Genomic DNA, 25262 nt, shown 5'->3' on the forward strand with positions numbered 1-25262 from the left:
AATAAAGGGAGTCAAGAGTACACTTATTGTGATGAGCACTGACTAATGTATAGAATGATTGAATCATTATATTGTACACCTGAAACTAATATAATGCTGTATGTTAAGTATGCTTAAGCTTAAAAAAAAAAGATACTCCAAACCCACTACCAATGATAAAATTTTTAATGGGAGCATTTCCAAACATAGCCAAAATAATAGGATCACACATAGAAAATTAATTAAAATTCCTTAATATCATTTAACAGCCAGTCCATATTTTAATTCCCCCCAGTTGCTTCAAAATATGTCTGTAGAAGCTAGTTTGTCCAAACCGCAATCCACTTCAAGAACACACATTGTTATATCCTGGTTGTTATATCCCTTTGGTCTCAACGTGCTCAGGAGACTGGGCCACTTGTTCCATAGAATGTCCCACCTTTTGTATTTGTCTGATGAGTTCTCTGTGAGGTCATTTAGCTACTTTCTCTGCCCCTGTATTTCCTGTACCCAGACCATTAGATCTAAAAATCTGATTATTCAGGTGGAACAATTTTCAGCAAGAGAACTTCAGAGGTGATATTATTTGCTTCATATTGCATCATACAAGGAGATGGAAATCATCTGGTCAACCCACTGTACCTGATGCTAAAACTGACTCTGGGATTAGAGAGATGACAACCTGATCCCTTGATTGTAAATTTATGTTTCATTTGTACAATATTGTTTCAACATCCTGAAGGTCCCGTTCTCTTTCATCTAGTAGTTTTACACCAATTGGTGATCCTTCAATCAAAGAAGTCATTAGGGTTTACAAAATAACAATTTTCCAGTTTTACTAAATGGTTGTCTTCCATAAAGTAGAATTTAGAAGGGGGCAGAAGATAGGAGGCAGAATATTTGCCTTTCTGACAGAGAGCTCCAAATGGAGAGACAGAAAACCCGTTACTTTTTGCGTGAGCAAAGCAAGGAGGAAAAGATGGGCTAAGAGGGTGGAATGGTGAGAACAGAGATTTCTTTACAAAATCTAGTTCGTTGGTCTCAGTTCTCCAACAGTCAGTTATCTAGAAGGAAAATCTATGAAGAAGCATCACACAAGTTAGAGTGACTTCCTTGTTTTCCTTGTTTCTCTATAGACTCATTTTGCTGGGCAGCAGACTCAGTTTAAGATTCTCAGCTTATATCCAGGACAGAAATACCTTGTCCAGGTTCGCTGCAAGCCAGACCATGGATTTTGGAGTGAGTGGAGCCCAGAGAGCTCCATTCAGATACCTAATGGTGAGTGTCTTGGCTCCCTTTTGCATACACTCCGAAATATTTTTTAATTATTGATTGATTGATTTTTGAGACAGAGAGCACATGTGCACACAGGAAGGGGAAGGGCAGAGAGAGAGGGAGAGAGAGAATCTCAAGTAGCTCTGCACTGTCAGCATAGAACCCCACGTGGACCTCAAACTCACTAACTGCAAGATCATGACCTGAGCTGAAATCGAGAGTTGGACGCTTAACCAGCTGAGCCACCCAGGTGCCCCTACTCCAAAATATTTTTAAAACAGAAAGAATTTAGTAAATTTGCATGTAATAACAACTAACAGAGAAACTGTGTTAAGCCTTAGCCAGAAAAATAAGTAGAGGCGGGTTTATCATCTCTCCATCCAATACAAAGACGTTTGAAAGTGTAGCACTGCTCTCTGGGTCGCTGTCAGTGAAGACCAGTTTCTAGAATAAGGCTGCAAACATAGGCTTGGCATGTCTCAGAGGGCTTCATGCTCAGTCATTCTGCCCTCCCCGTCTACCCTATCCCTATAATTTGGTCAAGGTCATCGTCTAGTTGTCCCCAAATTTGTAAAGTGGTATGCCATCTCAAAGGCATGAGCCCAATTTTCAGTCTGTGATGTCAGTTACATCTTGGTCTCTATGCAGAGGTACAGTATGTAAAAGGCACTCAATTCCAAGTGCCATTAACCATGGGGGCTTCTGCTCCACAACAGAATGATTCATCTTGCATTTCTAAAGTGTGTTATGGTTTATGAACCATAAACCATACCAGGGTTGGAAGGTTTGGGCCCTTCCAACCCTCTCAGGTATTCAGAGAGAATACGATTACCATCAGTAATTAAAAGTGAGGAAACTGAAGCTCAGTGAGGTTAAAGTCTTACTCAGAACCACGTGACAAAGCCTACCTCTACTGACAACTTGCCTGGCCAAAGTATCATACTGGAAAGAACACTGAACTGTGGGTCATCAGATTCACACATGCATCTCATTCAGCCCTCTCTCATTAAATAAATAAAAGCAGCGGGTTTGGAAGCAGAAGGCCTGAGTTGCAATCCCGACTACAATTTTATAGTTTACATGCTCATGGGGAAATCACTCTTCCAGCCTCCGTGTCGTCATCTTTACATACAAGACAATGTATGTAAAAAGCTTAACACCATGGATGGCTTTAGTAAGAACTTAGTAAGTGACAGCCTTTATTATTATTACTGCAACAGATCATGTGACCTTGAATTTCCACTTTAAGGATCAAATAAAATAATATGTAAGGGGATTTTGAAGTTTATAGAGTACTGTGAAATATACACACTATTAAAATTTAATAATAAAAATTAAACCTGTCATCGATGCTACTCTATTTGGATTGCTGTTCAAATCAAAAGAGGTGTAGGTAAGGGGAGGGGGACTCTTTTGTTTAAAACTTGTGCTTATTAGTTTTGTTTGTTTGTTTTTAATGATGCTCTGATGTGATCAAAGCTTTCTGACTGTTTGCTTTTTAGATGTCACCATGAAAGATACCATTGTGTGGATCTTTGTGGCTGTTCTTTCTGCTGTCATCTGTCTGATTATGGTCGTGGCAGCGGCTTTGAAAGGCCATAGGTACTTTACTGTCTATCATCCTTCCTCCCCATCATGGTTGTCAGGGATTGTGGCAAAAAATACCGTATAAAAATAGTAGAAACCTACAGATAATTCAAGCACTTCATTTAAGCCATTAGCTGCAATGTGTTCACCCACAAAAAAATCTTTTATCAGTGATAGCAAAAGTAGCAGAACGGTCTCCTTTGAAGCTGGTGCTCTTTCCATCAGACTGAGGCTCCCAGTTATGAAATAGTAAAAATCTTCTAAGAGCAACTAAAATCAAGAGAAGCAAGAAATTCAAGTAATCCACTAATTTCAGAATTAGCGTCCTCTGTTAGCCAGAGCTAATTGTGATGCAAGCCCTTAAAATGATTGCCTTCACCATTGATTGTTAGTCTCGTGGAGCCCCAGGAGTCTAACTCCTATCTACCATAGTCTGTAGCAGCTATTTGGAGAGGATACTAATCTTTCAAAAATCACAAAGTGAGAAGGTGAGTCATCTATTCTTTTTCACAAATTATTTTATAGCATGGTGACCTGCATCCTTCCACCAGTTCCTGGGCCAAAAATAAAAGGATTTGATACTCATCTGCTGGAGGTAAGTGGCAAAAGTGGGGAATGTAGTATGACCCTCTGCTTTGCAATGATTACCTTTACACATGCACACACAATTCCCATCAGTTCAGCCTGGCCAGCTCAGTCCCTGCCCAGCGGGTCCCTGCTCTTCAGCAAGTGTGTTTACAGAAAGCTGGGTGGAGGCATGAGAGTACTTACCTTTGGGAGAGAAAGCCAAGAAAACATGAAGATACATAATAATGCTTGCTAGGTCTACCAGGTGTGTATGCTCATAAGCACAGAAATAAACATTTTGCACAATTAATCAATTAAGAAAAAGGGTAAATGTCTTACTTAATACAAAACAGGGACCCACCACCACCTCCCTTGTCATACATGGGCTAAAGCTTTCACTCGAATGTTCTTCACATGATTGCAATATCCTGCTGTAATTGTTCACTTTGAGAGCGTTCGGTCGAAACCGGATCAGGACAGTGGGCTCGTGTTTGCCAGGCCCTGCCTAGACTGATTCAAGGTGGAATTAAATTCAAGTGTTTTGAATAAAAAGAGGGGTTACATCATTTTAAACTCCTGTCCAGATTGAAATATATAGTTTCAGTTGGACTCAATCTTAACACTGTAGTGCCTAAAAGCAATGATCTGCATTACATCACTTGACCCAGCCACTGTGAGACCAGCAATGCAAGAATGTGATAAGTGAGTCCCAGAGAATTTGGCTTGACTATACTCAGTTTGATTGCAAATATCGAAGAAGGAATTAGAGCCCCAGAATTTGGGCTCCTGGCCCAGTGCTCTTACCCCACTATCTAGTCTCTAGTACTGACCTTCACAGAACCAGCATGAACTTCTCAACTAAGTAAATTAACTGCTGTCTAACTTGAAATTTGACCTTATAGCCACAGAAATGGAATAATAAAATAACTACTGTTTGGGTTACAAAAAAAATTTGTTTTCACATTCTTAATCACAGTACCCTGATCTTCAGAAGAACTCCCAGATAGGTACTATTACTTCCATTTTACAGATGGAGAAAGTGAGGACCATAGAGCAGCTCATCCAAAGTCAATACCCTTTAATAAGGGATAGAGTCAAGACTTGGGCACCAGTACCTGATCTAAGTCAAGGGATCAGGAAGAAGAGTGGGAAAGAAAAGGAAGCCAGAAGAAGAGGAAGGGGAGAAGGAGGAGAACAAAAAGGAGGAGAGGGAGGAGACTGGAACAGCAAGGAGGGATGAGAATCTGCTTACTACTGCCAGACTCCAGAAGGTGGTGGACTTGGTTAGGAGGCCAGCAACCAGATCTCAGGGCCAGTGGGTCCCAGAGCACTGAAGCCATGCGTGAGCACTGTGGATTTCATGTTTCACAAACCTCTTATTTGTTAGGCATGTGTTTATTATTTGTGCATATACTACCTGCCAGTTGAACTCATAATCATTATGGCTTAGGGAGAAACTAAGTTAAAATCATGAATTGACTGAAAGAAAACTATGTGGTGAGTAGTAGCCCAGGAAGTGGTTATAAATAGCCTGGTACACAAACATCTAACATTTGGGAAATTCTGCTAGGCCGTTAGCACATCCCACTTGCCCATAGTCATGACCACTGGCTTGGCTGTGATGTCGACGTGGAATGTCAGGAAGCTAACGGCCATCTCTCCTTGTGTCTGTGTTTGAATAGAAGGGCAAGTCTGAAGAACTGCTGAGTGCCCTGGGGTGCCAAGACTTCCCTCCCACTTCTGACTGTGAGGACTTACTGGTGGAGTTTTTAGAAGTGGATGACAGTGAGGACCAGCAGCTGATGCCAGCCCTTTCAAAAGAACACCCAGGTCAAGATAGGAAGCCCACACCCCTGGACCCAGACAGTGACTCTGGCCGGGGCAGTTGCGACAGCCCTTCCCTTTTGTCTAAAAAGTGTGAGGAAGCCCGGGCAAATCCCTCCACATTTAACACTCCTGAGGGCATTGAGAAGCCAGAGAATCCCCAGACAAATGCTACCCGCACCTGGGACCCCCAGAGCACAAGCTTGGAAGGCAAAATCCCCTCTTTCCCTGCCAATGGATCCAAATCTTCAACATGGCCTTTACCACAGCCCCCCAGCCATCCCAGCCCCAGATCTTCTTACCACAACATTGCTGATGTGTGCAAGCTGGCCATGGGCCCAGCAGGTGCATCGGCCACTTCGTTGGACAAAACAGACACACGTGCTTTAAGATCTTCAAAAAATGTTGAGACTGGAGGGGAGAAAGTGGCAGTCGAGCAGAGGGCAGTGGAAAGCTTCCATTCCAAGACTGACCAAGGCACAGCATGGCTGTTGACCCTGGAGAAAACCTCTTTGATCTCTGTGAAACCCTTGGATTATGTGGAGATTCACAAAGTTAACAAAGATGGTGCACTATCATTGCTCCCAAAACAGAAAGAGAACGGCAACCAGACAGACAAGCCCAGCACTCCTGAAACCAGTAAGGAATATGCCAAGGTGTCCAGGGTGATGGATAACAACATCCTGGTGTTAGTGCAGGATCCGCAAGCTCAAAACCTGGCTTCATTTGAAGAACCAGCCAAGGGGGCTCCACCGCCCCTTCAACTGAATGAAGCTGAAGAAGACCTGGCCTCCTTCACGTCGGCACCAAGCAACTGTGGACTCCGGCAGGGTGGGTTGGATTACCTGGATCCCACATGTGTTATGCACTCCTTTCAGTGATAGCTTGATTAATGGAACGATTGGTTAAAATGTGACTTTTTTTCAGGTAACACTACAGAGTACAGGAAATGCACTCTCCTAGAGAATGCTCGAGAGCGTGGTTAGATTGACACTATACAGCCCACAGTTCATTCGTTTTCATGCTCCATTTTCAACCAGCTGCCTCTTTCTCCAACAGCTGATTCCAGAACAAATCGCTTTGCTTCCTGTGATTTGTACATTTACTTTTTGCGATTAGTTATAAAATTATGTGTTCAATGAAATAAAAGCACATCGTTTAGTATTCTCGAGGGACAGTACCGACAGGTATATCCTCTGGAAGAGACTTTCACAGTTTGGTGTGTGACAAAAGGAAATGAGAGAGTCACGGTTGTTTACCACAGGAAGATGACAGGTGTAAGAGACAAATGCCATGAAAACCACTGTTGAAAACCAACGAACCTTTGCTTGACCTTTGTTTGACCTTTACTTGACCTTTGCACTCCTCTCTCATTTTATTAGGATGAACCGAACACATTTAAAGAAAGAATGCATTCCAGAACACCTGACAAATTGTTTACATCAGTTCCTATCACCTTAGTGATACATTGCCAATATGCAAGCCAAAATGATGCCTCCAATTTTTTCTTAAAATGGTTTGAATTTATTAAGCGTGGGTTTTCCCCCCTAAATTGTATTTTATCCTAAAGCCTCTAGAGAATATAGTTTTGGAAAATGGAATTTTCTTACATTACAGGTAAATGAGTTTCGTGTGGTAGATTCTTCTAAAATGTTTTCCTGTTTCATTTCAGCACACGAGATAATTTATTAAACCCCCTAGTCTTCTGTTAGGTAAAAAAAAAAAAAAAATCCAGAAGACTAACATTAATTTAAAAGATAATCACAGCAGGATGCTGATGGAAATACTGCCTTACTGTACATATGAATTCTACTTTAATAGAAACCCATAAGTTTCACAATGTATTTTTGAAGACTATTTTTCTATCAGTTAGGTAAAATAAAAGACTATTTTCTATCTTCCCAGTACAGCTGTTTACGTATTTAATGCGTACAGTATTTTCTGCTATGAGGTTATAATGAGTATTTGCAGTACATAGTAGTATATGCAGTCCCTGTTTGTGGAGGAAAATGCCATCCCAACCCAAAGTCCATTGAAGATTACGAAGTGAATGATTATATTCAGTTTCCAGCATAGTATGGTATAGTTTATCTGATTCGTTTTTTATCTCCATGACACTTGAAACAGTTGCCAGCCTAGAGTTTTAGGGCTTTCCACAGACCATAAATTACTTCTGTGATTTAGGGCTTGTCTGGGCTTTCTGCTCTTCTCTGGGTGAATATTCATAAAACCACCATGAAAAGGTGAGTGGTGACCTCTCACGTACTGTTTTAGAGAGAGGGTTTGGTTTCGTTTGCTTCTGAGAAATCTTGGGCAGCAAAGAAAATTTAAGCAAAGCCAGAAGTTAGTATCTCTCTGAAGTAGATCCATTTGCGAAATCTTGGCAGAGGAATAAAGGTCAAGGTGTGGAAGTAAGAATCTCCAAGTCTGCTCCAGGGGCAGCCTTCCCAAGAGCAGTCCAAAGCCTGGCCCTCCATTTTGAAGAGAGCATTCATGACTCATCAAAAAGCCTCCCTCTGTTTTTCATTTCATCTGCTGGCGGACCCATTCTCTGTTCACTCACTAGCTGGATATAGTCAATTTGAGCTCACCTCTATGAGTTCAGTATTCCACCCCAGCAACCCCATGCTCACTGGAAGTGGACTCCGAGGTGGCCGGATGTTCGAAAGTGAACATGTCGCTAGCTTCCGGAATTGCAAAAGTAAATAGATCTGAGTTCCTCTTCTCCCAGTATAGAATAACAAGAAGAGGGAAGGTATCCTGTGGGAAAGTTGCCCGTGTGCATTCAGTCCTCTAGGTCCTTGCTACTCAAAGTATGCTTGGAGGACCAGCTAAATCAGCATCTCACCTGGGCGCTGCTCGGAAATGCAGAATCTCGGCTCCTCTGCCCCAGACCTACAGAATCAGAATCTGCCCTTTACTAAGATCTCAGATGATTCACGTGCACAATGAAGTTTGAGAAGCACTGCCCTAGGTCACCATTTCCACTAAAGGTTATATTAGTGCATAGAAACAATCCTCTCTTGGAAATACAGGTCAAGTCTAAATTGCGCTGAATGACACTGTTCATAAGGAGAAGGCATACTTTTTGAAAAATCCATTTGGGGGTTAAATTTACATAATGATAGAGAACGACTTGCAAAGTACACACAACTCTAAAAAGGGCATGGGAATAGGGGCGCCTGGGTGGCTCTGTTGGTTAAGCGTCCAACTTCAGCTCAGGTCGTGATCTTGCCATTCATGAGTCCGAGCCCTGCATCAGGCTCTGTGCTGACAGCTCAGAGCCTGGAGCCTGCTTCGGATTCTGTGTCTCCCTCTCTCTCTGCCCCTCCCCCTCTCGTGGACGCTCTCTCCTCTCCCTCTCTCAAAAATAAACATTTTTTACAAAGTGTTAAAAAAAAAAAAAAAAAGAGGGCCAGGGAATATATTCCACCTGGGAAGCACTCTGCCAAAGACTCTGCCCTTCAAACCTAGTCCAGACCAAACTTTTCACAAAATAGTCCCTCCTTCTCTAAACTGTGTATCATGACTCTGATAGTTTGAAAATTCAAAACTGATCTGTTTTGACATATGATTCGGCGTGCGTGAAGAAAAAAATGTTACGGTTAAAGTCTCCACTTGAATTAAATCCCTAAAATACCCCAATTAGCCACTCATTAAGTAAAGCCAAGGTTACAATTCTCTGGTCAATTAACACTCTATTTAACTAAGTTCCTTTTTTTTTTTTTTTTTTTTTTTTTCATCTTGTGGCATATTTTCTATCAAGGAGACAGCCAATGCAATGGAAGGATGCAGAATGGGGGGGGTCTTGTCCTAATTAGGTTGCCTTAGACGGAACAATTCCCTATTCTGGGCCTCAGTTTCCTCTGAAGGACATGTTGGGCAAACAGTCTCTAATATCCTTTTAAACTCTGGCTTCTTGATTCCATGACTCACTGAATACTTTCCAGCAAGATAATTTAACCAACGCCTTGATCTTAAGTAAGCCACCAAACAATCACCCTTCATCATAGAAATATAAGTACTCTTCAGTGATGTGCTTTTTTCATTTCCACTTTTAGATCATCAGTTGCAGGCAGACTTAACATATTGCACACACGTTATAAATTATGTAGGTACAGAATCATAGTCTAAGATAATGTGCAAATATATGTGAGAGAAGAAGCATGAGATTTTTTTAAAGACATATTGAATGAGGCTCTAATTTAAAAAAAAAAAATCTTTTACAGAATCAAACATTGCTTATTTTTTGCTGAGTCCAGCAGCCCCAAATCTCTTTTCTTATATCTGACTGCTGATTTTTTTTTCCTTTCTGATGAACTATAAACCACTACTGCGAGGTTGGTTTAAAGAGCCATACGCTCTGAATTATAAAAAGTCATATTTTTGTAAAACAAACACCTAAATATTCAAGTTACAAAGCACATGGAGACAGGTTAGTCAATGCGTGTTTTTTGGAAGCTTATAACCCAAACTCCAAAATGTGCTCTCGTCAGTTTTAACGAACGGGTTTAAAGCATCTCAATGTGAGCACAGTTATTATCAGGGACAGCTGTGTCCCTGTCCATTCTCCTAAGTGCCTAAGACCAATCCTGGTAGGCGGGTATGTACTAAAAACTTGCTTTCACCGGTTTGGTCCAAAGTGGGTCAATCCCTTACCACCTGTATGAGGTGAAAGGGTTTGACCCTTGTCCCGTAGGTCCCAACTGAATTGGAGAATCCTGTGAGTTAACTCCAGGATGCAATTTGGCTGTGGGGAAATCTGGCTCTTTCTTGAGGTTCTCCACCACTGTGGTCACTTGCAGAAAGTCCTGCCTTTATTCATTTCCCTATCTCTTTAGTGTAGACAAGAAAGAAACAGATTTGTACATATTTTACAAAGTGCCTTTCTTTACTTTTATTTTTAAAAAATTTGTTTTCTTTTTGCAAGAAAAGTGTATTAATTGGAAAGTAAATTTTACTTGTTTTCTGTAAATAACTGGAGAAACCAGAAAGGGAATGACAGAATGGTCTAAGGTCCAACCAGTAACCGGTTGATTTAATTTATTGCTTAAGGGAATTACCACAGAGCTGATGTGAATAGTGCAACTTAACTTCGTCTGATAAGAAAGTGACTCTGGCTGGGATTGGGGGATATGCCTGCCACCCTGTGATTTAATACTCTTCAATTTAAAAATATATTGAGGGCGTTTGGATGGCTCAGTCAGTTAAGCATCTGACTCTTGATTTTGGCTCAGGTTATGATCTCACAGTTTGTGGGTTCGAGCCCCACATGGGGCCCTGTGCTGACAGTGGGGAGGCTGCTTGGGATTCTCTCTCCCTCTGTCTCTGCCCCTCCCTCGCTTGCACGTGCATTCTCTCTCTCCCTCTCTATCTCTCAAATAAATATTTTGAAAATAATAAAATACTAATAATAAGAAAATTAAAACATGTTGATATGCTTTTGAACGGCTTTGAATTGCATGCCTGGGCCTGAAAAGGACAATGCATGCAGTGGAACCTTGCACACATGCAAGAAAATGTAAGTGACTCTGGATTACCATCCCCGGTGTTGCTAACGTGCATTTGTCATTGATGAAAGCCTCATGTGTACTTCAGTGAACGAATTCCTTGTTCTGCCTTTTTGGCTTAAGCACAATAGTATTGTTGCTGGAGTAGTGTGGGCGGAGCACCCAATTTCCAGGTCTAGGCCACCTTGCTACCACTAAACAGGCTATGTGACCTTTAAACTCCAGCCATCAATTTCCTGTTAAATAATCAAATAGAAATTCTCTCCCTAGGCTTGTGTATTTCAGTTGGTGATTTTTGGTCTGAGACCATCATGGTATCTATTCCAATGAAAGGAGAAAAATAGAAAATAGGACATTTCCAGATCCTAAACGGCATCTCAGGATTCCACAAAATGCCAGCCATAGCCTGCTAAATGCAAATTTTACTGGACAAAGTAAATCTGTAATCTTTTCGGTGTTCTGAGTTTATAGCTAAGAGATATCCATAATTCACAACACCATATGCCTGCCACTGTCTTGTCCACCTCCATTCCTCTGATTTATGCTCTGATCTCAAGAAGCACTGAGACATGTAAAGTGGACAGACATATCCTGTTTATGCGGCTGTGATCAGTGAATGGAGAGACCCTTAGATCATTGTATTCTTCTATTCGTTAACTTTTTACCTGGTCCTGATTAAATAAAAAAACGACAGTGCACCCTAAAAACCTTTAGGTAGTGAAGTAGTAATATGAAAAATAACCTTTACGAGTTCTGTTAAATTATGCCTCACCTGGATAAACTTCAAAATACAGTCTGAGTTAAAAAAAAAATACAGTCTGAGTTTTTCCTTGCAAATTTCAGATCCTGGAGAAAATAAACCCTGTAATTATGTTATCTGAAATCAAAACTCTCTATGGCAAAGATACCTCTGAAAAATAATTTGTTTTCCAGCATTTCTGATAAGATGATTTTGAACTTTTAAAAGTAACTACCCCCCCTTCTTGTCCTACTGTCCTTCCTTCAAAGCTGCTTATTGTTTAGAAATGAAAGATATCACATCTAATGCTTTGACTGTTTTTCAGTAGCATATTTGATGTACTTGTCATGTGAAATTCCTGAATTTAAAATAACTGTTATATTATTTTATATTATATTGCTTTATGTGGTTCAAAACTGTATGATGCATTGAAATATATACTCCTTATATTGTGAAACTCATCATGTAATACAGATGAAAATAATTATATAATGACTTATAATCTATCCTTATGTATTTCAATATGATGGTGTCTGTAAAACAAAACTGAAAAAAATGTAATCATATATTTCTGTTGAGACTGTGAATGTACTAATTTTTTTTCTTAAGCTTTGTCTGGAATTAGTATCATATGCCATTGTACAGCTGGTCTGGGGTGTTAAGTGTTTAGAGTACAATTCAAACCCTTTAAAAGTCAACCCTCAGCTTTGCTTCATGTGACTTCTGATAACTTCTTGAGTGTTATTTGCATCATGAGGCTTGCTTGTGTGTTTGATTATTCATTTTAAACAATTTAAACAGTTTCATGTGGAAACCACAGCAATCTAGAGCCAGCATGTTGTGTGATCTGTGTCTTATGTAAAGCCATATTGAAGCAAAGACTATATAATAGTAAAAGGTTCCATATTTTTAAGGCTATCACTACCTCCGCTTTTTCTCTTTCCCTAGAAAATACCAAGCAAAACTCTTCAACATGAGGTGGGAAATTCAAAGTGATTGTTACAATAGTTGCTGGGGGGTTGTTTGGGCTTGATTTTTTTATAGGAAAATATACCTTCTAATTCACCACTTTGTAGTTTTATGCTAGGTTTTCTCAATAACCATTTTTACATTTTATAAAAACTGGCTGGCAAATGAAGACTGAAAAGAATATTTAGTAAGCCCCCAGATGAAAAACCAACAAAACCATAGAGTGCAGATTTTTTCCTAACAATGGGTCACCTCAAGATGGTTACCCTAAGCCATGGTAATGCTATTTTTCACCATTTTATTTTCCTAATGCCCCTAGAAATAAATGTTGTCCTTATTTGATTTTAGCCATCAAATATGGTATGGGAAAAGTCAGCCATATATCAGAAATAGTCTTCTTTTTATTTAAAAACATTTCTTGATGTACTTATTGTAATGACTACTTTTTTGTCTTTTTAGCCTTAAAGAATTATAGAGGACTATAGGCTGACTGGTCTTGCGTTTTTAATTCTGTAAATCTTTGGTTATTGCACATTGTACTTCCTGTTTTCATGGATTTATTCATTTGCCTCCTTTTATTTTGAGGGAATAACATGGACAGTTAAATCCTTGTCAGTAGTGTGGGAGATTATGCTGCTATTGTCATAATATTTTCATTTTTTCTGCATGCCAAAAATAATGCTTGCCAAACAAAATCTTAGACATCCCAGCATAATATGGTCATTATATTTATATTCCTGTTATTGACAATACCTAGTTCAGTGCCTGGGTCAATAAATGTTTATTTCCCTTGCCTACCCTTCCTTTATTTTTATTTGACATGGAAATAAGCAGAATAATATGTGTGTCTGAAGCAAATTTCTTGAAGCATTTTTGCTGCTAAGGGATCTATAATCTGGAAATTGTTGGTATAAATTGGACCAAAACAATTTTCCTCCTTTATCCTTATCCTTCCATACGATTGCAAAACATAATTTCCTTCCTTCACCCCATCACTTTCACATGAGAACCTGATAAAAATAGAGTGACACAGAATGAGGAACGTGGGGATCAAACCAGAGAAGCTCATTGAAATATTGTGAAATAAAGGAGAGACCAAACCATTTTTTTTAAGAATGGGATCCTTTTGAATGGTATGATTCGTCCACATTACTAACATCGTTTTGGACAAAATCCATTGGATTCAATGTAAAATGATGACCTTTTTATTTTTCACAGATCTATATCTAAAAATCTTCACCTGCTGTTCATGCTTGTGTTAAGAATAATGAAATAGTATGGGGGTTGGCTTTACAGATCCTTCTCTGCCTCCTAGTTCTTTCACACAATGTCTCACAGGAGCAATGAGGAATTTTTTACATGAGTATCATGCTCTGAAATGACTCCCATCATAGAACCACTGACTATCCCATGTTTAGGTTGGTGCTATCTGCCTTTAGTTCTTGGGCACACTTTTAACTTTTACTTCTAAACTAAAAAAATGTGGAGTGTCACTTACCAGACACAACATTCATATCATTAATAATGAGCTGGAGAAGAAATACGGAGCCAATTTCCCAAGATTACTGTTATGTGTTTCCTGAAAGAAAACAAATTATATATGGTCAATTCTTGCCAGAATCACATTTGAAACCTTAACCTCACCAAACTTCCTACAACATACTAACCAAGTTTTATACATTCTAAATCTTCCCTATTTTTTACAGACTGAGAGTTACAGCTTCCATCTAGTAGCAATCTTGAAATGTTTGGGGTTGGGGGTAGGGAGGACTGGGCAAGAATATAGGAAATGGGGTTATTGAAAAGGCCCCAAAAGGGACCTCACTGGCCAGGGGAAGCATTTACCTCTGAGAGTCCCTCCAAACCACACAGGTGAGACTGAACCCATTCTTGGTATTGGAAAAGTACATTCTACTTTGGAGGTCTTGACACCCGTATTGGAATTCTTTTATCTACAACCTCTCCTACCCACCGTGCCGCATCCCCTGACTTCTGCTGGCCACACAAGTATTAACCATTTTCCTCTTATTATGACCAGGTTCACATAAAACTTAGGCTGACAAATGGACTTGCGCAAATATTATTGCGAATGTGACAAATTTTTTTTAGAAAAGGCTAGAAGATATCAGTCAAATAAAACACCATGTGGATGTTGGTTGGTGAACACTCGTTTAAGAAAAGGGAGCTTGGGAATTTTTATTACTATGTTGATAAATGTGTTTGAAAGAATTTGTAAATGTCACAGGGACTTTTTAAGGTGACACGCACTCACTCCATAAATTATTAAACATTACAAGATGAGCTTAGATGACACTTGCTAGTAGCTTTACTTTATTTGATCAGTTTTGAGATTGTTAGTGAGCTTTGGAAACTTTTGATGTATTTTTCTATCTTCAGAGCAATTCCTTTGGCAGTGGGAACCATGCTTAGTTTAAACGGAATCAATAAATTACTTCCTGAACAATGGTTTTGGAGGGTCTTTTTATATACATGTGAAACATGTTTTTTTATAAAAATACAACTTTGAGAAGGTTTTTCTTTGCTTCAACAAACTTTATTAGGACATGTTTTTTAAGAGAAGAAGGAAATGGCATGCAAGGCCCTTCTAGAGATAAAATACATACAGATGCTGAAATATTTGTCTTAGAACACTGTTCAAAGGCATTTTTTCAGGCAAGCCCTTTATGCTGGTCTTTCAACACCTTCTCTGTTTTGTTTTTGTTTTGTTTTGTTGTCACTAAATCTAAATCAAAACAGACATCTTGCTCCCAACTCAGCTAACTACTACTCCTCCCCTTTACACCGCCCTCAAGTTCCCCTAGTTGTCATCCATTTGCCAGCTGGGGGCCTAAAAAATGCAAATAGGCTTGGAAGCTCGCAGAAGTTCCTTGGGCCTTCTAGGAACAACCAAGAAACCCCCAAAAACAGAGTTCCCAAATCTGATATATGATCAGCTTTCCCAAATGAAGCATGAACCACAAATCTCAGTGCCAAATATCCATATTTTCTTTTGTTTGATTCTTGCTACTTCGAGTTATCCTATGTCTTCACTTAAAACTTCAGTTGCAATTTAATCTTCCATTTTTCATCTCGTATTTGTTGCATAAAACATTTCACACATGCTTGAAAATTCCAGAGGGTGGAAAGTCTTTGTTATCAAAAAGAGCCTTTGATTTACCAACACCCAAATTTCACAAATACTAACATTTTACCAGATCTGTACCATACCTTAAAAAAAAAGAGGTAAAACATCACAGATGCAGTAGTTCATATCTTAATAATCAAATTCTCTCCCTCTTTCCAGTGGCAACTACATTCCTACAGATGTCTATCCTGTCTGGCATGTTAAAAGTGCATTTTCCTTGAATATATGCACCCATAGAAATATATATATAATTATTGTGGGTGCCTATGAATTATTTTACACAGGTAATAACATATGCCATATGCATGTTGGTTTTTTTCTTTCAGCATTGGGTTTTTGAAATCCAAATAGCTCCAGTTTATTGGATATATACACAGGGTTTTTTTGTTAATCCCTCTATTAATCAACTTTTCATTTCCACTATTATAAACGGCCATGTAAGAAAGCATAAGAGACTCTTGAAAACTGAGAACAAACTGAGGGTTGATGGAGGTGGGAGGGAGGGGAGGGTGGGTGATGGGTATTGAGGAGGGCACCTTTTGGGATGAGCACTGGGTGTTGTATGGAAACCAATTTGACAATAAACTTCATATATTGAAAAAAATAAAAAATAAAAAATAAAAAAATAAATAAATGTCCATGTAAGAACATTTTATGCAGGCTTCATTTTTTTAAGTATTTGCCATATTTTCTCTAGGATATACATCTAGGAGTGTCAGTGTTGGGTCACATGGAACACACACCTTAACGTTTTCTCACACTTGACAAATTGTTCTCCAAAGCAGCTGTGCCAATAAATATCCCATCAGCAGTGCAGGAGATTCCATTTTTTCCTTAATCATTACCTGAGGTTGTCAGACATTTTAATTTTTGACAACTTGAAGGGCAATAAAGGATACATTGTTGCTGTTTTAACTTTCACTGTCCTAATGAATTCCCTCAGTATCTGAATAACTCATCCTCTACCTGCTTATCTTTTATGCCATCTTTTGTCATCTGCTCAGTTTCTCCATATATATGTCTGTCTCCATATGTCTGCATCTGGACCTCTACTCTGCGTCGGTGGTCGGTTGATCTATCCCTGCCTTGATGTTCCCTGTTTTATTACTCTAGTTTTATGCAATCCTGTTATCAGGGAAATTAATTCCTACACTTCTCTCTCTTCTTCAGAACTATTCTGGCTATGCTCTCGGCCATTTATTCATTATGTGAATTTTGAGATAAGCCTATCAACTTTTTTTAAAAAATTGTGCCGGGAATTAGATTTTGTTCATTGAATTTATGTGTTAATTCTGGGAGAAATTACATCTTTATAATATTGTGTCCTAATGATGAACATGGTTTATCATTTCATTTACTTTGATCTTTAGTAACACTTTATCCTATCCTTCATAAATGTCTGCATGTGTTTTAGTTGATCCATTCCTAGACACCATATAACTTTTGTTGCTATTGTAAATGGTATCTTTTTAAAAATTATTGTATTCTGAGAAGTTGTTGTTTATATATAGAAACCACAGTTTTTAAATATTGATTCTGTATCCTGGAACCTCATTGAACTCTAATCTATTAGTTCTGGTAATTTGTACTTTTTCTTGGATTTTCCACTTTTATTTATATCATCGGAATGACACAACTTTGTTTCTTCTTTCCGTCTTTATACCTCTCATATGTTTTTCTTGGTCTGTTTCTTGGAGTTGGATTTCCAGTACAATATTGATTTTAGTGGATATTCTTTCTTATTCTTGACTTTAAAGAGAATTTTACTAAAAGTTTGCCATTAAGTATAGGGTTTCCTGTGTATTTTTGCAGACACCCTTAGATATATTAAGCAAATTCCTTTCTATTCCTAATTTGCTAATAATTCCATATCTTGAATGGGTGTTAACACATCTACATCTACTGATACCAATTTTTTTTCTATATCTACTGATACAAAAATGTGGCTTTCCTCCTTTACTCAGTTAATATACAAATTATTGCAGAGAATTAATTTGGAGAAAATTCTTTAAAGTCAAATTACTCTCACATTCTTGGAGTGAATTCTACTTCATCATGGTATATTTTTACAAAGCGTGCTTCATTCATTTCATCTCTTTTGCTGCTTGAGATATAATTTTCTGAGGTGATTTATAAGTAAGTCAAAATCTTCTAGGGTTATAGAAATTCCTCTTTCTCCCTAGATGTCCATCCACTGATGGATGGATAAAGAAGACACACACACACACACACACACACACACACACACACACATACACACAAAATGGAGTATTACTCAGACATCAAAGAGAGTGAAATTTTGCCATTTGCAGCAACCTGGATGGAACTAGAGTATGTTATGCTAAGTGATATAAGTCGGAGAAAGACTTATTATACCATATTATCCATATTATACCATATACCATAATACCATATTACCATTATACCATATTATACCATATTATCTCACTCACATGTGGAATTTAAGAAACAAAACAGATGAACATAGGGGAAGGAAAGGAAAAATAAAATAAGATAAAAACAGAGAGGGAGATAAACCATAAGAGACTCTTAACTATGGAGAACAAACTGAGGGTTTCTGGAGGAGGGGAGGGGCATGGGGGATGGGCTAAATAGGTGATGGGCATTAAGGAGGGCACTTGTTATGAGCACTGAGTTCTGTATGTAAGTGATGAATCACTAAATTCTGCTCCTGAAACCAATACTACACTGTATGTTAACTAACTTGATTTTAAATAAAATTTTAGAAGAAAATCTTTGTAATTTTATCAGTTTTTGTTTTGAGGGTATATTATTAGGTGTATGTAGACATAAATATTCAATCTTCCTAATGAATTATCTCTTTCATTGTTAAGTATGATATCCTTTATCCTGAATGATTCTTTGTCTCCTTTTTTGATATTAATATTGTTCCACTAGCTTTCTTTCCACTGGTTGATTCTCTGGTGGGTTTCTTTCATTTTTCTTACTTTCATTTGACCTATGCCACTATGTTTTAAGGGCATCTCTATGAACAGCACATAGGTAGATTTTGTTTTCCCATGTTATTTGAGAACTTTTTCCTTTAGGTGATAAGACCGTTCCTTTTGCTCTTCCAATGCACCCTTCCTTCGTTTTTATTTTGCAATGTGAATCAATTTGCCATTTGCAATTTAATCAGCCAATTTTGTAATAATAATTATAAGAACGGGATGTAAATAAAAGGTCTTCGTTAGATAATGCACTGTATCTGAGGGCTTAAGTTTAAGTAAGAGTGGCTCTTCTCCCAGTCAGGAACGACCACCGTCACAGCGAACCAAATTCTAGCTGCAGCTGGAAGAGACTCTTGCTCTAGTTGTGACTTTCAAGGGAATGAACAATCTGAGAAGTCCAGTCGCTAAGTGGCCTATGCAAAAAAATGAGAAAATAAAAACTGTCTTCCATACACATTTTACCACAAAGATTAATTTGGATGCTCAAGAGCCTCCTTGTAAATACGAATCTTCCTCAATTATCTGTCAATCACTTGACCATACCCATTACTGAGCAACGCTTGATGAGCATTGTGCCATATCGGGATACAGGAAGCGTTGTAAGTGTTCTCTCTGCCCTCTTGGGCGTTACAGTCTAGGCGGGCAGGCTGGGGTAATCACAGTGTGTCCAGCTCTCCAGACTGACTTCTAAAAAATATTAAGCCTCATGGGCGTGGGTGGCTTAGCCGGTTAGGTGACCCACTCTTGATTTCAGCTCAGGTCATGATTTCGCAGTTCCTGAGTTTGAGCCCTGTGTTGGGCTCTGTGCTGACAGTGCGGAGCCTCCTTGGGATTCTGTTTTCCACTCTCTCTGCCTCTCTGTCTCTCAAAATAAATAAATAAGTATTAAATAAAAATTAAATAGGGGAGCCTGGGTGGTTCAATTGGCTGAGTGTCTGACTTCAGCTCAGGTCATGATCTCACGGTTTGTGAGTTCAAGCCCCCCGATGGGCTCTGTGCTACAGCTCAGAGCCTGGAGCCCGCTTTGAATTCTGTGTCTCCTTCTCTCTCACTCTGCCCCTCCCTTGCTTGTACTCTGGCTCTCTCTGTCTCTCAAAAACAAATAAATTTCACATTTTTTTAATTAAAAAAAATAAATGATTGAATTTAAAAAAATACGAAGTCTAATAATTCCAAATGAACTTGGTCCAAAGAGTTCTTCCTCCTAAATAAGTTAAAGACTTGGACGCTGTACCATTTTTCAAGAAAATCAGCGTTGCATGAAGCTCTAAGGGTCACAGTATGTGAGCACATCTCCACACAGCTATTCTCCTTGAACACAACCATATCTTTCCTTCATTCTGAGCATTCTGAACATGCCATCACCATGAAATGAGACACCTGAAATATGAGATTTCAAGTAAATTGGATTTATCTGAAATCCTTCCAGAATTTTCCCTCCTCTTCAACTCCATGGCTCAAAGATCACTTTGCAAGAGTTGTTATTTATCCTCAGTCATTCTCAGGGACCCTGCTGTGTCATTGGATCAAAGAGCAAATTTCACTCACGGTTAACTGATAAATTGTTAGTGAACCTGTGCACAAAAAAACAATCCCCTACGATTATTAACTGGACAACCGAATTTGTCAAGTTAATAATTTTCCCCCTTACTTTCCCATAATTTCCAGATTATTTCCATAATTATCAATTATCTTTTTTCAAGAGAGATTCTAATATTTCCCTAGCTGATAATACATATCCTTAAGCTTCAAGGTAATTCATTATCTGAGAAATAGTGATGGCAAAACCCTCTTAACTGACGTCCGGCTCCTCCTATTGACCAGTCATGTAAACTGGGGTCATTCCTCACCTTTCTGGTCTCATTTATGATGGAGAAAATTATACTAATTTGCGTGAAGGGAAGAGAAGAAACAGACTCAGGGCACAGGTCTCTTAAAGTCCCTGATAAGTCAGAGGCAACATCTGTTGAATACTAATTTTGCCTGTGAACCTCGGGTAAGATCTTGAATTGCTATTTCAAGGGACTCCCGGACAGACGGTGAAGATCTGAGGGAGTCTAAGCTTGTCCCTCCCCCCAGCTTTCAGATTCGGTGGACATCACTGTAAGTCTAAAGTGATCCAAAGACCCAACATCTTGGAAAACATTCTTGTGCAATGTTAGTTGATGACATCTAACTGGAGTGCATTTAAAATGGACGTACATTATTTTTTTTTTCTTTTTTTAATTTTGTTTAAATCCAGGTTAGTTAACATGTAGTGTAATAATGGTTTCAGGAGTAGAATTTAGTGTTTTGTCACTTACACATAACACCCAGTGCTCATCCCCACAAGTGCCCTCCTTGTGCCCATGACCCATGTAGCCTAACCCCCCACCCACCTTCCCTCCAGCAACCCTCAGTCTCTTCTCTGTATTTAAGAATCGCTTGTGCTTTGCCTCCCTCTCTGTTTTTATTTTATTTTTCCTTCCCTTCCTTTCCTTCCCTTCCCCTATGTTCATCTGTTCTGTTTCTTAAATTCCACATATGAGTGAAATCCTATGGTATTTATCCTTCTCTGACTGACTTATTTTGCTTAGCATAACGTACATACATTCTGACCTAGAAACCTCTCTTCAAGGATTCATCCCAAGGGAAAAAAACAAAACAGTTAGTTTAGAGCACAAGATTCTACACCCCAGGATGATGCAGAAAACACAACTGTCTGTCAATAGGGACTCACTAAGCAAAGTATACAGAGACTTCCAGTTTCCACTTCAACATGTAAAGAGCTTGGAAGTGTCACCACCACCCTGACAACAGGAAGCTGGACAAACTGAAAGCCAATGGCTTTTCTGGAGCCTGTTGGGGAAGAGAAGTTGCCGAGTGACCTGTCACTGTGAAATCTAGGGATACAGGCAAACCCTGAAAGTCACAGCCTAGACCTTCTTTACCTGGAGCAGCAGCCACTGGAGCCATTACTGGTAGAAACACCTTACGCAGTAACTTTAACAAATTGCTGGGGGCTGAGGGTGGACCAGCATGAGAGTGAGAAACTCGCTGGTTGCCAGAGTCAGAGGACGACCCCAAAGTGCTATGAGCCATACCTACAGTAGGAATATCGCCAGGCTGTCTTAGTGAAGGTCCCTTCATCGCGCTGGCTGGGGAAGCAGAAGAGTAACCATTGTGAAATATGTCCAGAGACTTCACTTTCCCAAAGATCTAGTCTCTGGGGGAAACGGCTTGGACAGAGCCCTGCATCAGCTGCGAGAAGGGCATCTCTCCAACTCCAGCCGTCTTTCTGCTTCCTACCTCACCTAAGGGAGGAAGAAAAGAACACAGCCAAGGTTGCAGCTGCCTCGAGAGAGTGTTGTTGAGAGCATCTGGGTGGGACACCTGAGAGATGGAGATTCTAAGAAAGAATCCAGTGAATCTAGTTAAGGCCCCTATGTAAACTTCCAAGACTCCAGCAGGTAGAGGTAGAGACCTACTGGTCTCGTGGCTGCCACCCAGGACAAGCCTCTTAAGTGACCCCCCTTGCATCAAACATGCCACCTAGAAATCTGGAGCAGCCTGCCTCTTCCATCAGTCTGTCCGCGCCCTCCGCATACAGGGGCTAGTTTGTGAACCAACACCTTTTCCCCACCAAGCTCCACCTGCCCTCGTTGCTGTCCCCACTTGTCACTGCCATGCCCAGGCACGCGGGCTCCTGGGCCATAGGGGTGGAAAACCTGGGAGAGAGATACTTATAGCAGCCCGGATAGGTCTTAAAAAAATAGCTGTGAGCGAAAAAGAAAGCATACATTTAGATAAACTAAAACTGCCTCTGCTGCAAACATTATAGACATTTCCCAAGAGTACAAAGCAACAGAAAGACATATATTAACCCCATGAAATAGTTGCCCATGGAGATTCAGGGTGGAGTCAGCAGGAGTGCCAAGTGGGAATTTTAGAAATTGAAATATAATAAAATTAAAACACCCTAACTCCTCAGCTCTCCCCTTCTTGCCCTATTCAGATGCACAGTTGTCCAGGGCCTTCCTCGCTATTGGGTTCCCTTCTCCTTCCCTGGAGAGTACCAACTCCCTTCACTTTTGTCCTCCTTCTCTTCCAGGAGAACCCCAATACCAACACCCATTTCTTTACCCACTCCATGCACATCCTCCTTCTCTCTCTCTCTCTCTTATTCACACCCCTCATTTCTCAATCTCTATCCTCTTCAACGATACCTTGAGCCTTCCCCACAGCCACCACCACTCTCACAGAGAGACGCGCGTCCTGATGAGAACCTGCTGGAACACAAAACTAACAAAACTAGTTCAGAAGACCTATACTTTGTCTGCCCTCCTTCTTTCTCCTTTCTGTCTCCCACTTCGTTTTCTTTTCTCTGCCCTAAGGCACCAGTGCCTGCCCTGGAAGCTCTGGGGCTTGGCCCAAGTGAAGGCTCCAGAACCCCCCTCGAGCTCCTCCCCTTCCATCCTCAACTCAAAGTCCATCTGGCCAGTGAGCAATTTGAGCCCTTCCCCCGACCTGCTTCCACAGGCACTGGCTCCCTGGCTGGGAGGGAGGACTCCCGCCGCCGGGAGACACTTGCTGTGAGCTTTGCACCTGCAGACCTCCTCTTCCAGGATCCCCAAGATGTGCCCTTCCTTGAGCCGTGAGTGGAAACCAGGGGCACGGGGGTGAGCTGAGCGTTGGCGAGAGGGGCTGGGCTGGGCTCAGAGTCTGTGGCCTGGGATTCTGGGATTAGGCCTGCATGGGGGCTTGGATTCAGGCCATCTGACAGAGCGATCCTTCCCTGAGCAGCCCCATGCCCCCTGTCCGTGCCCAGTATTTTTCAGGGCCTGCTCTTGCCCTGAAATGAAACCCATGGATAATAAAACCCAACTATGCACAATCTCAGAATGAAAACAATGCGGTATTTTAGCTGTAACATAAAGAAGAAATGAAAGCAATTCACAATTAAGCATTAACTGCAATAAGCAGATACTCAAGGATGATGACTTTAAAAGACATAAAGCCCCCTCATGAATGTCCACCATGCCCCAGGAGGTAGTAGCATTGCCTCAAGCACCCACCTACAGTGCCTAACCTGTGGGGAATTCTCTCTCTCCCTCTCTTTCTCTCTCCCTTGCCTGCTGCACATGCTCTCGCTCTCTCGCTTGCTCTCTCTCAAAGTAAATAAACTTAAAAAATAAATACATAAAGGTTACCTAATACGCTATGCAGGAATAAGGCATAGTTAGTACTTTAATAAATCACCTTAATGTTCTATGAACTATGTCCATTGTGTATTTTCAAATATTCCTTCCTTCCTCTTCCCTCCCTCCTTTCCTCCCTTCCTCCCTTACTTCCTTGCTTCCAACATGATTTTATGTATTTCATTTGGAGCTCTCACTCCACCGTCACATTCCATTCAGTTAGGTGAACCAATGACTGAATCGACCTGCCTTGACTGTTTAAAATCTAGGCTCTTCTTTATGCAGTCCTTCTTCCCAACTCTGTCTCCACTGCCAGCCTACTATCAGAGTTGCTATGGGTTTGGAGTCAAGAGAGCTTCCAGCCTTCTCAATGGGCTGCTCCAATTGTGCAGGCAGGAAAATATGGGACTGAAGGAGTGAAGGGAATTTGAATTCGTAGAAATACTCGGTCTATTTTGTTGCCGTTTCAGAAGAGTAATTAATGTAGATAGACACAATGAAAAGCTTTTCAAAAGGTGAAATTCTCAGAAAACTTAAGGTGTTATTTTTTTCTCATTTCTTTGCTGGCTAGCCGAAAGCCATTTGTTTTTAAAGTAAGAGCAAATTAATGACATTAGTGATTATTTAAAGCAGAAAAGTGAATGGGATCTCTTTGAAAGAAAACATATTCAGAGCTTTTCCTTTCCAGCTTCATTTAAAACACAATTGTTCATTGTGTTTCTCAGGACTGTGACTTCACAGCCACACAAAATACCAACATTTCATCTACCGATTCAGACCTTTATGCTGAGTAAGAGACATCATTTTCTCAGCTCTCCACATGTAATATTATCTTGACACTGACCTTAAGTCTTCAAAATTAGCTGTATTCTTTTCCACAAGGTTTCTAGACGTCTCTTCCCACTGTGATATTCTTTAACTCTATTGTCCCATCCCACTGCTATACACAGGTCAAGATCTGTGCTGGAAAGGAAGGGCGAAAGTGGCCAATGAATGAGAAGAGAAGTAGGCTGGGAGCCTGAAATTTGGAGTTTCATTCTTGTTCTGCAGCTAGCTAGCTTGGCAAACTTAAGCAAATTAATTTACCACTTGGGTCTGCCTTCCTCGTCTAGAACATAAGCATTTTGACGACAAAAACCTGAGGCCCCTTCCAGCCCCAAATATTAAGTGATTCCTCTGACTGACCTCATCTTTGCTTTGCCACGGTCTGGTCTTGGGTCCTCATGGTCTTTGTGTTGTGTTTGGGAGGAAGGTCTTTGTGTTGTGTTTTGTCTTACACGTCTCTGTGCACGCATTTGTTATTATGGGACACTGCCTGGCGCCTGACTCTCCTGATTCTCTACAAGACTAGTCAACAGCCATTCGTTCACTGTTTACGGAGAGCCAACCTGGTGTCAGGAACTGAAATTGGCACCAGGATTCAGGCACCAAGCAGCTCAAAGCTTAGAAATCACCTCTATTGACACGGACGATATATTCGATCCATGCACCACAGTGGCAGCAGTCTGACCAACTGAA

General features: G+C 40.2%; 2 protein-coding genes across 9 annotated transcripts in view; both read left to right on the forward strand.

Moving 5' to 3' along the window:
- Positions 1 to 7139, forward strand: part of PRLR (prolactin receptor) — a 165280-nt gene extending 158141 nt beyond the window's left edge. For all 6 annotated transcript variants that reach the window (XM_045440461.1, XM_045440422.1, XM_045440412.1 and 3 more), the window contains 4 exons: positions 1116 to 1257; positions 2757 to 2856; positions 3367 to 3436; positions 5091 to 7139. In XM_045440461.1, coding sequence (XP_045296417.1) covers positions 1116 to 1257; positions 2757 to 2856; positions 3367 to 3436; positions 5091 to 6113 — 1335 coding nt within the window. In that variant the 3' untranslated portion in view covers positions 6114 to 7139. The remainder of the gene's footprint in view (positions 1 to 1115; positions 1258 to 2756; positions 2857 to 3366; positions 3437 to 5090) is intronic.
- Positions 7140 to 23047: 15908 nt separating this feature from the next.
- AGXT2 (alanine--glyoxylate aminotransferase 2) overlaps positions 23048 to 25262 on the forward strand; it is a 42002-nt gene continuing 39787 nt past the window's right edge. For 2 of the 3 annotated variants that reach the window (XM_045440474.1, XM_045440485.1), the window contains exon 1: positions 23048 to 23200. In XM_045440474.1, the coding sequence (XP_045296430.1) occupies positions 23182 to 23200 (19 nt within the window). In that variant the 5' untranslated portion in view covers positions 23048 to 23181. The remainder of the gene's footprint in view (positions 23201 to 25262) is intronic. The other variant, XM_045440494.1, reaches the window with a different exon arrangement.

Source organism: Leopardus geoffroyi, chromosome A1, assembly GCF_018350155.1.
Source record: "Leopardus geoffroyi isolate Oge1 chromosome A1, O.geoffroyi_Oge1_pat1.0, whole genome shotgun sequence".
Taxonomy (NCBI): Eukaryota; Metazoa; Chordata; class Mammalia; order Carnivora; family Felidae; genus Leopardus; species Leopardus geoffroyi.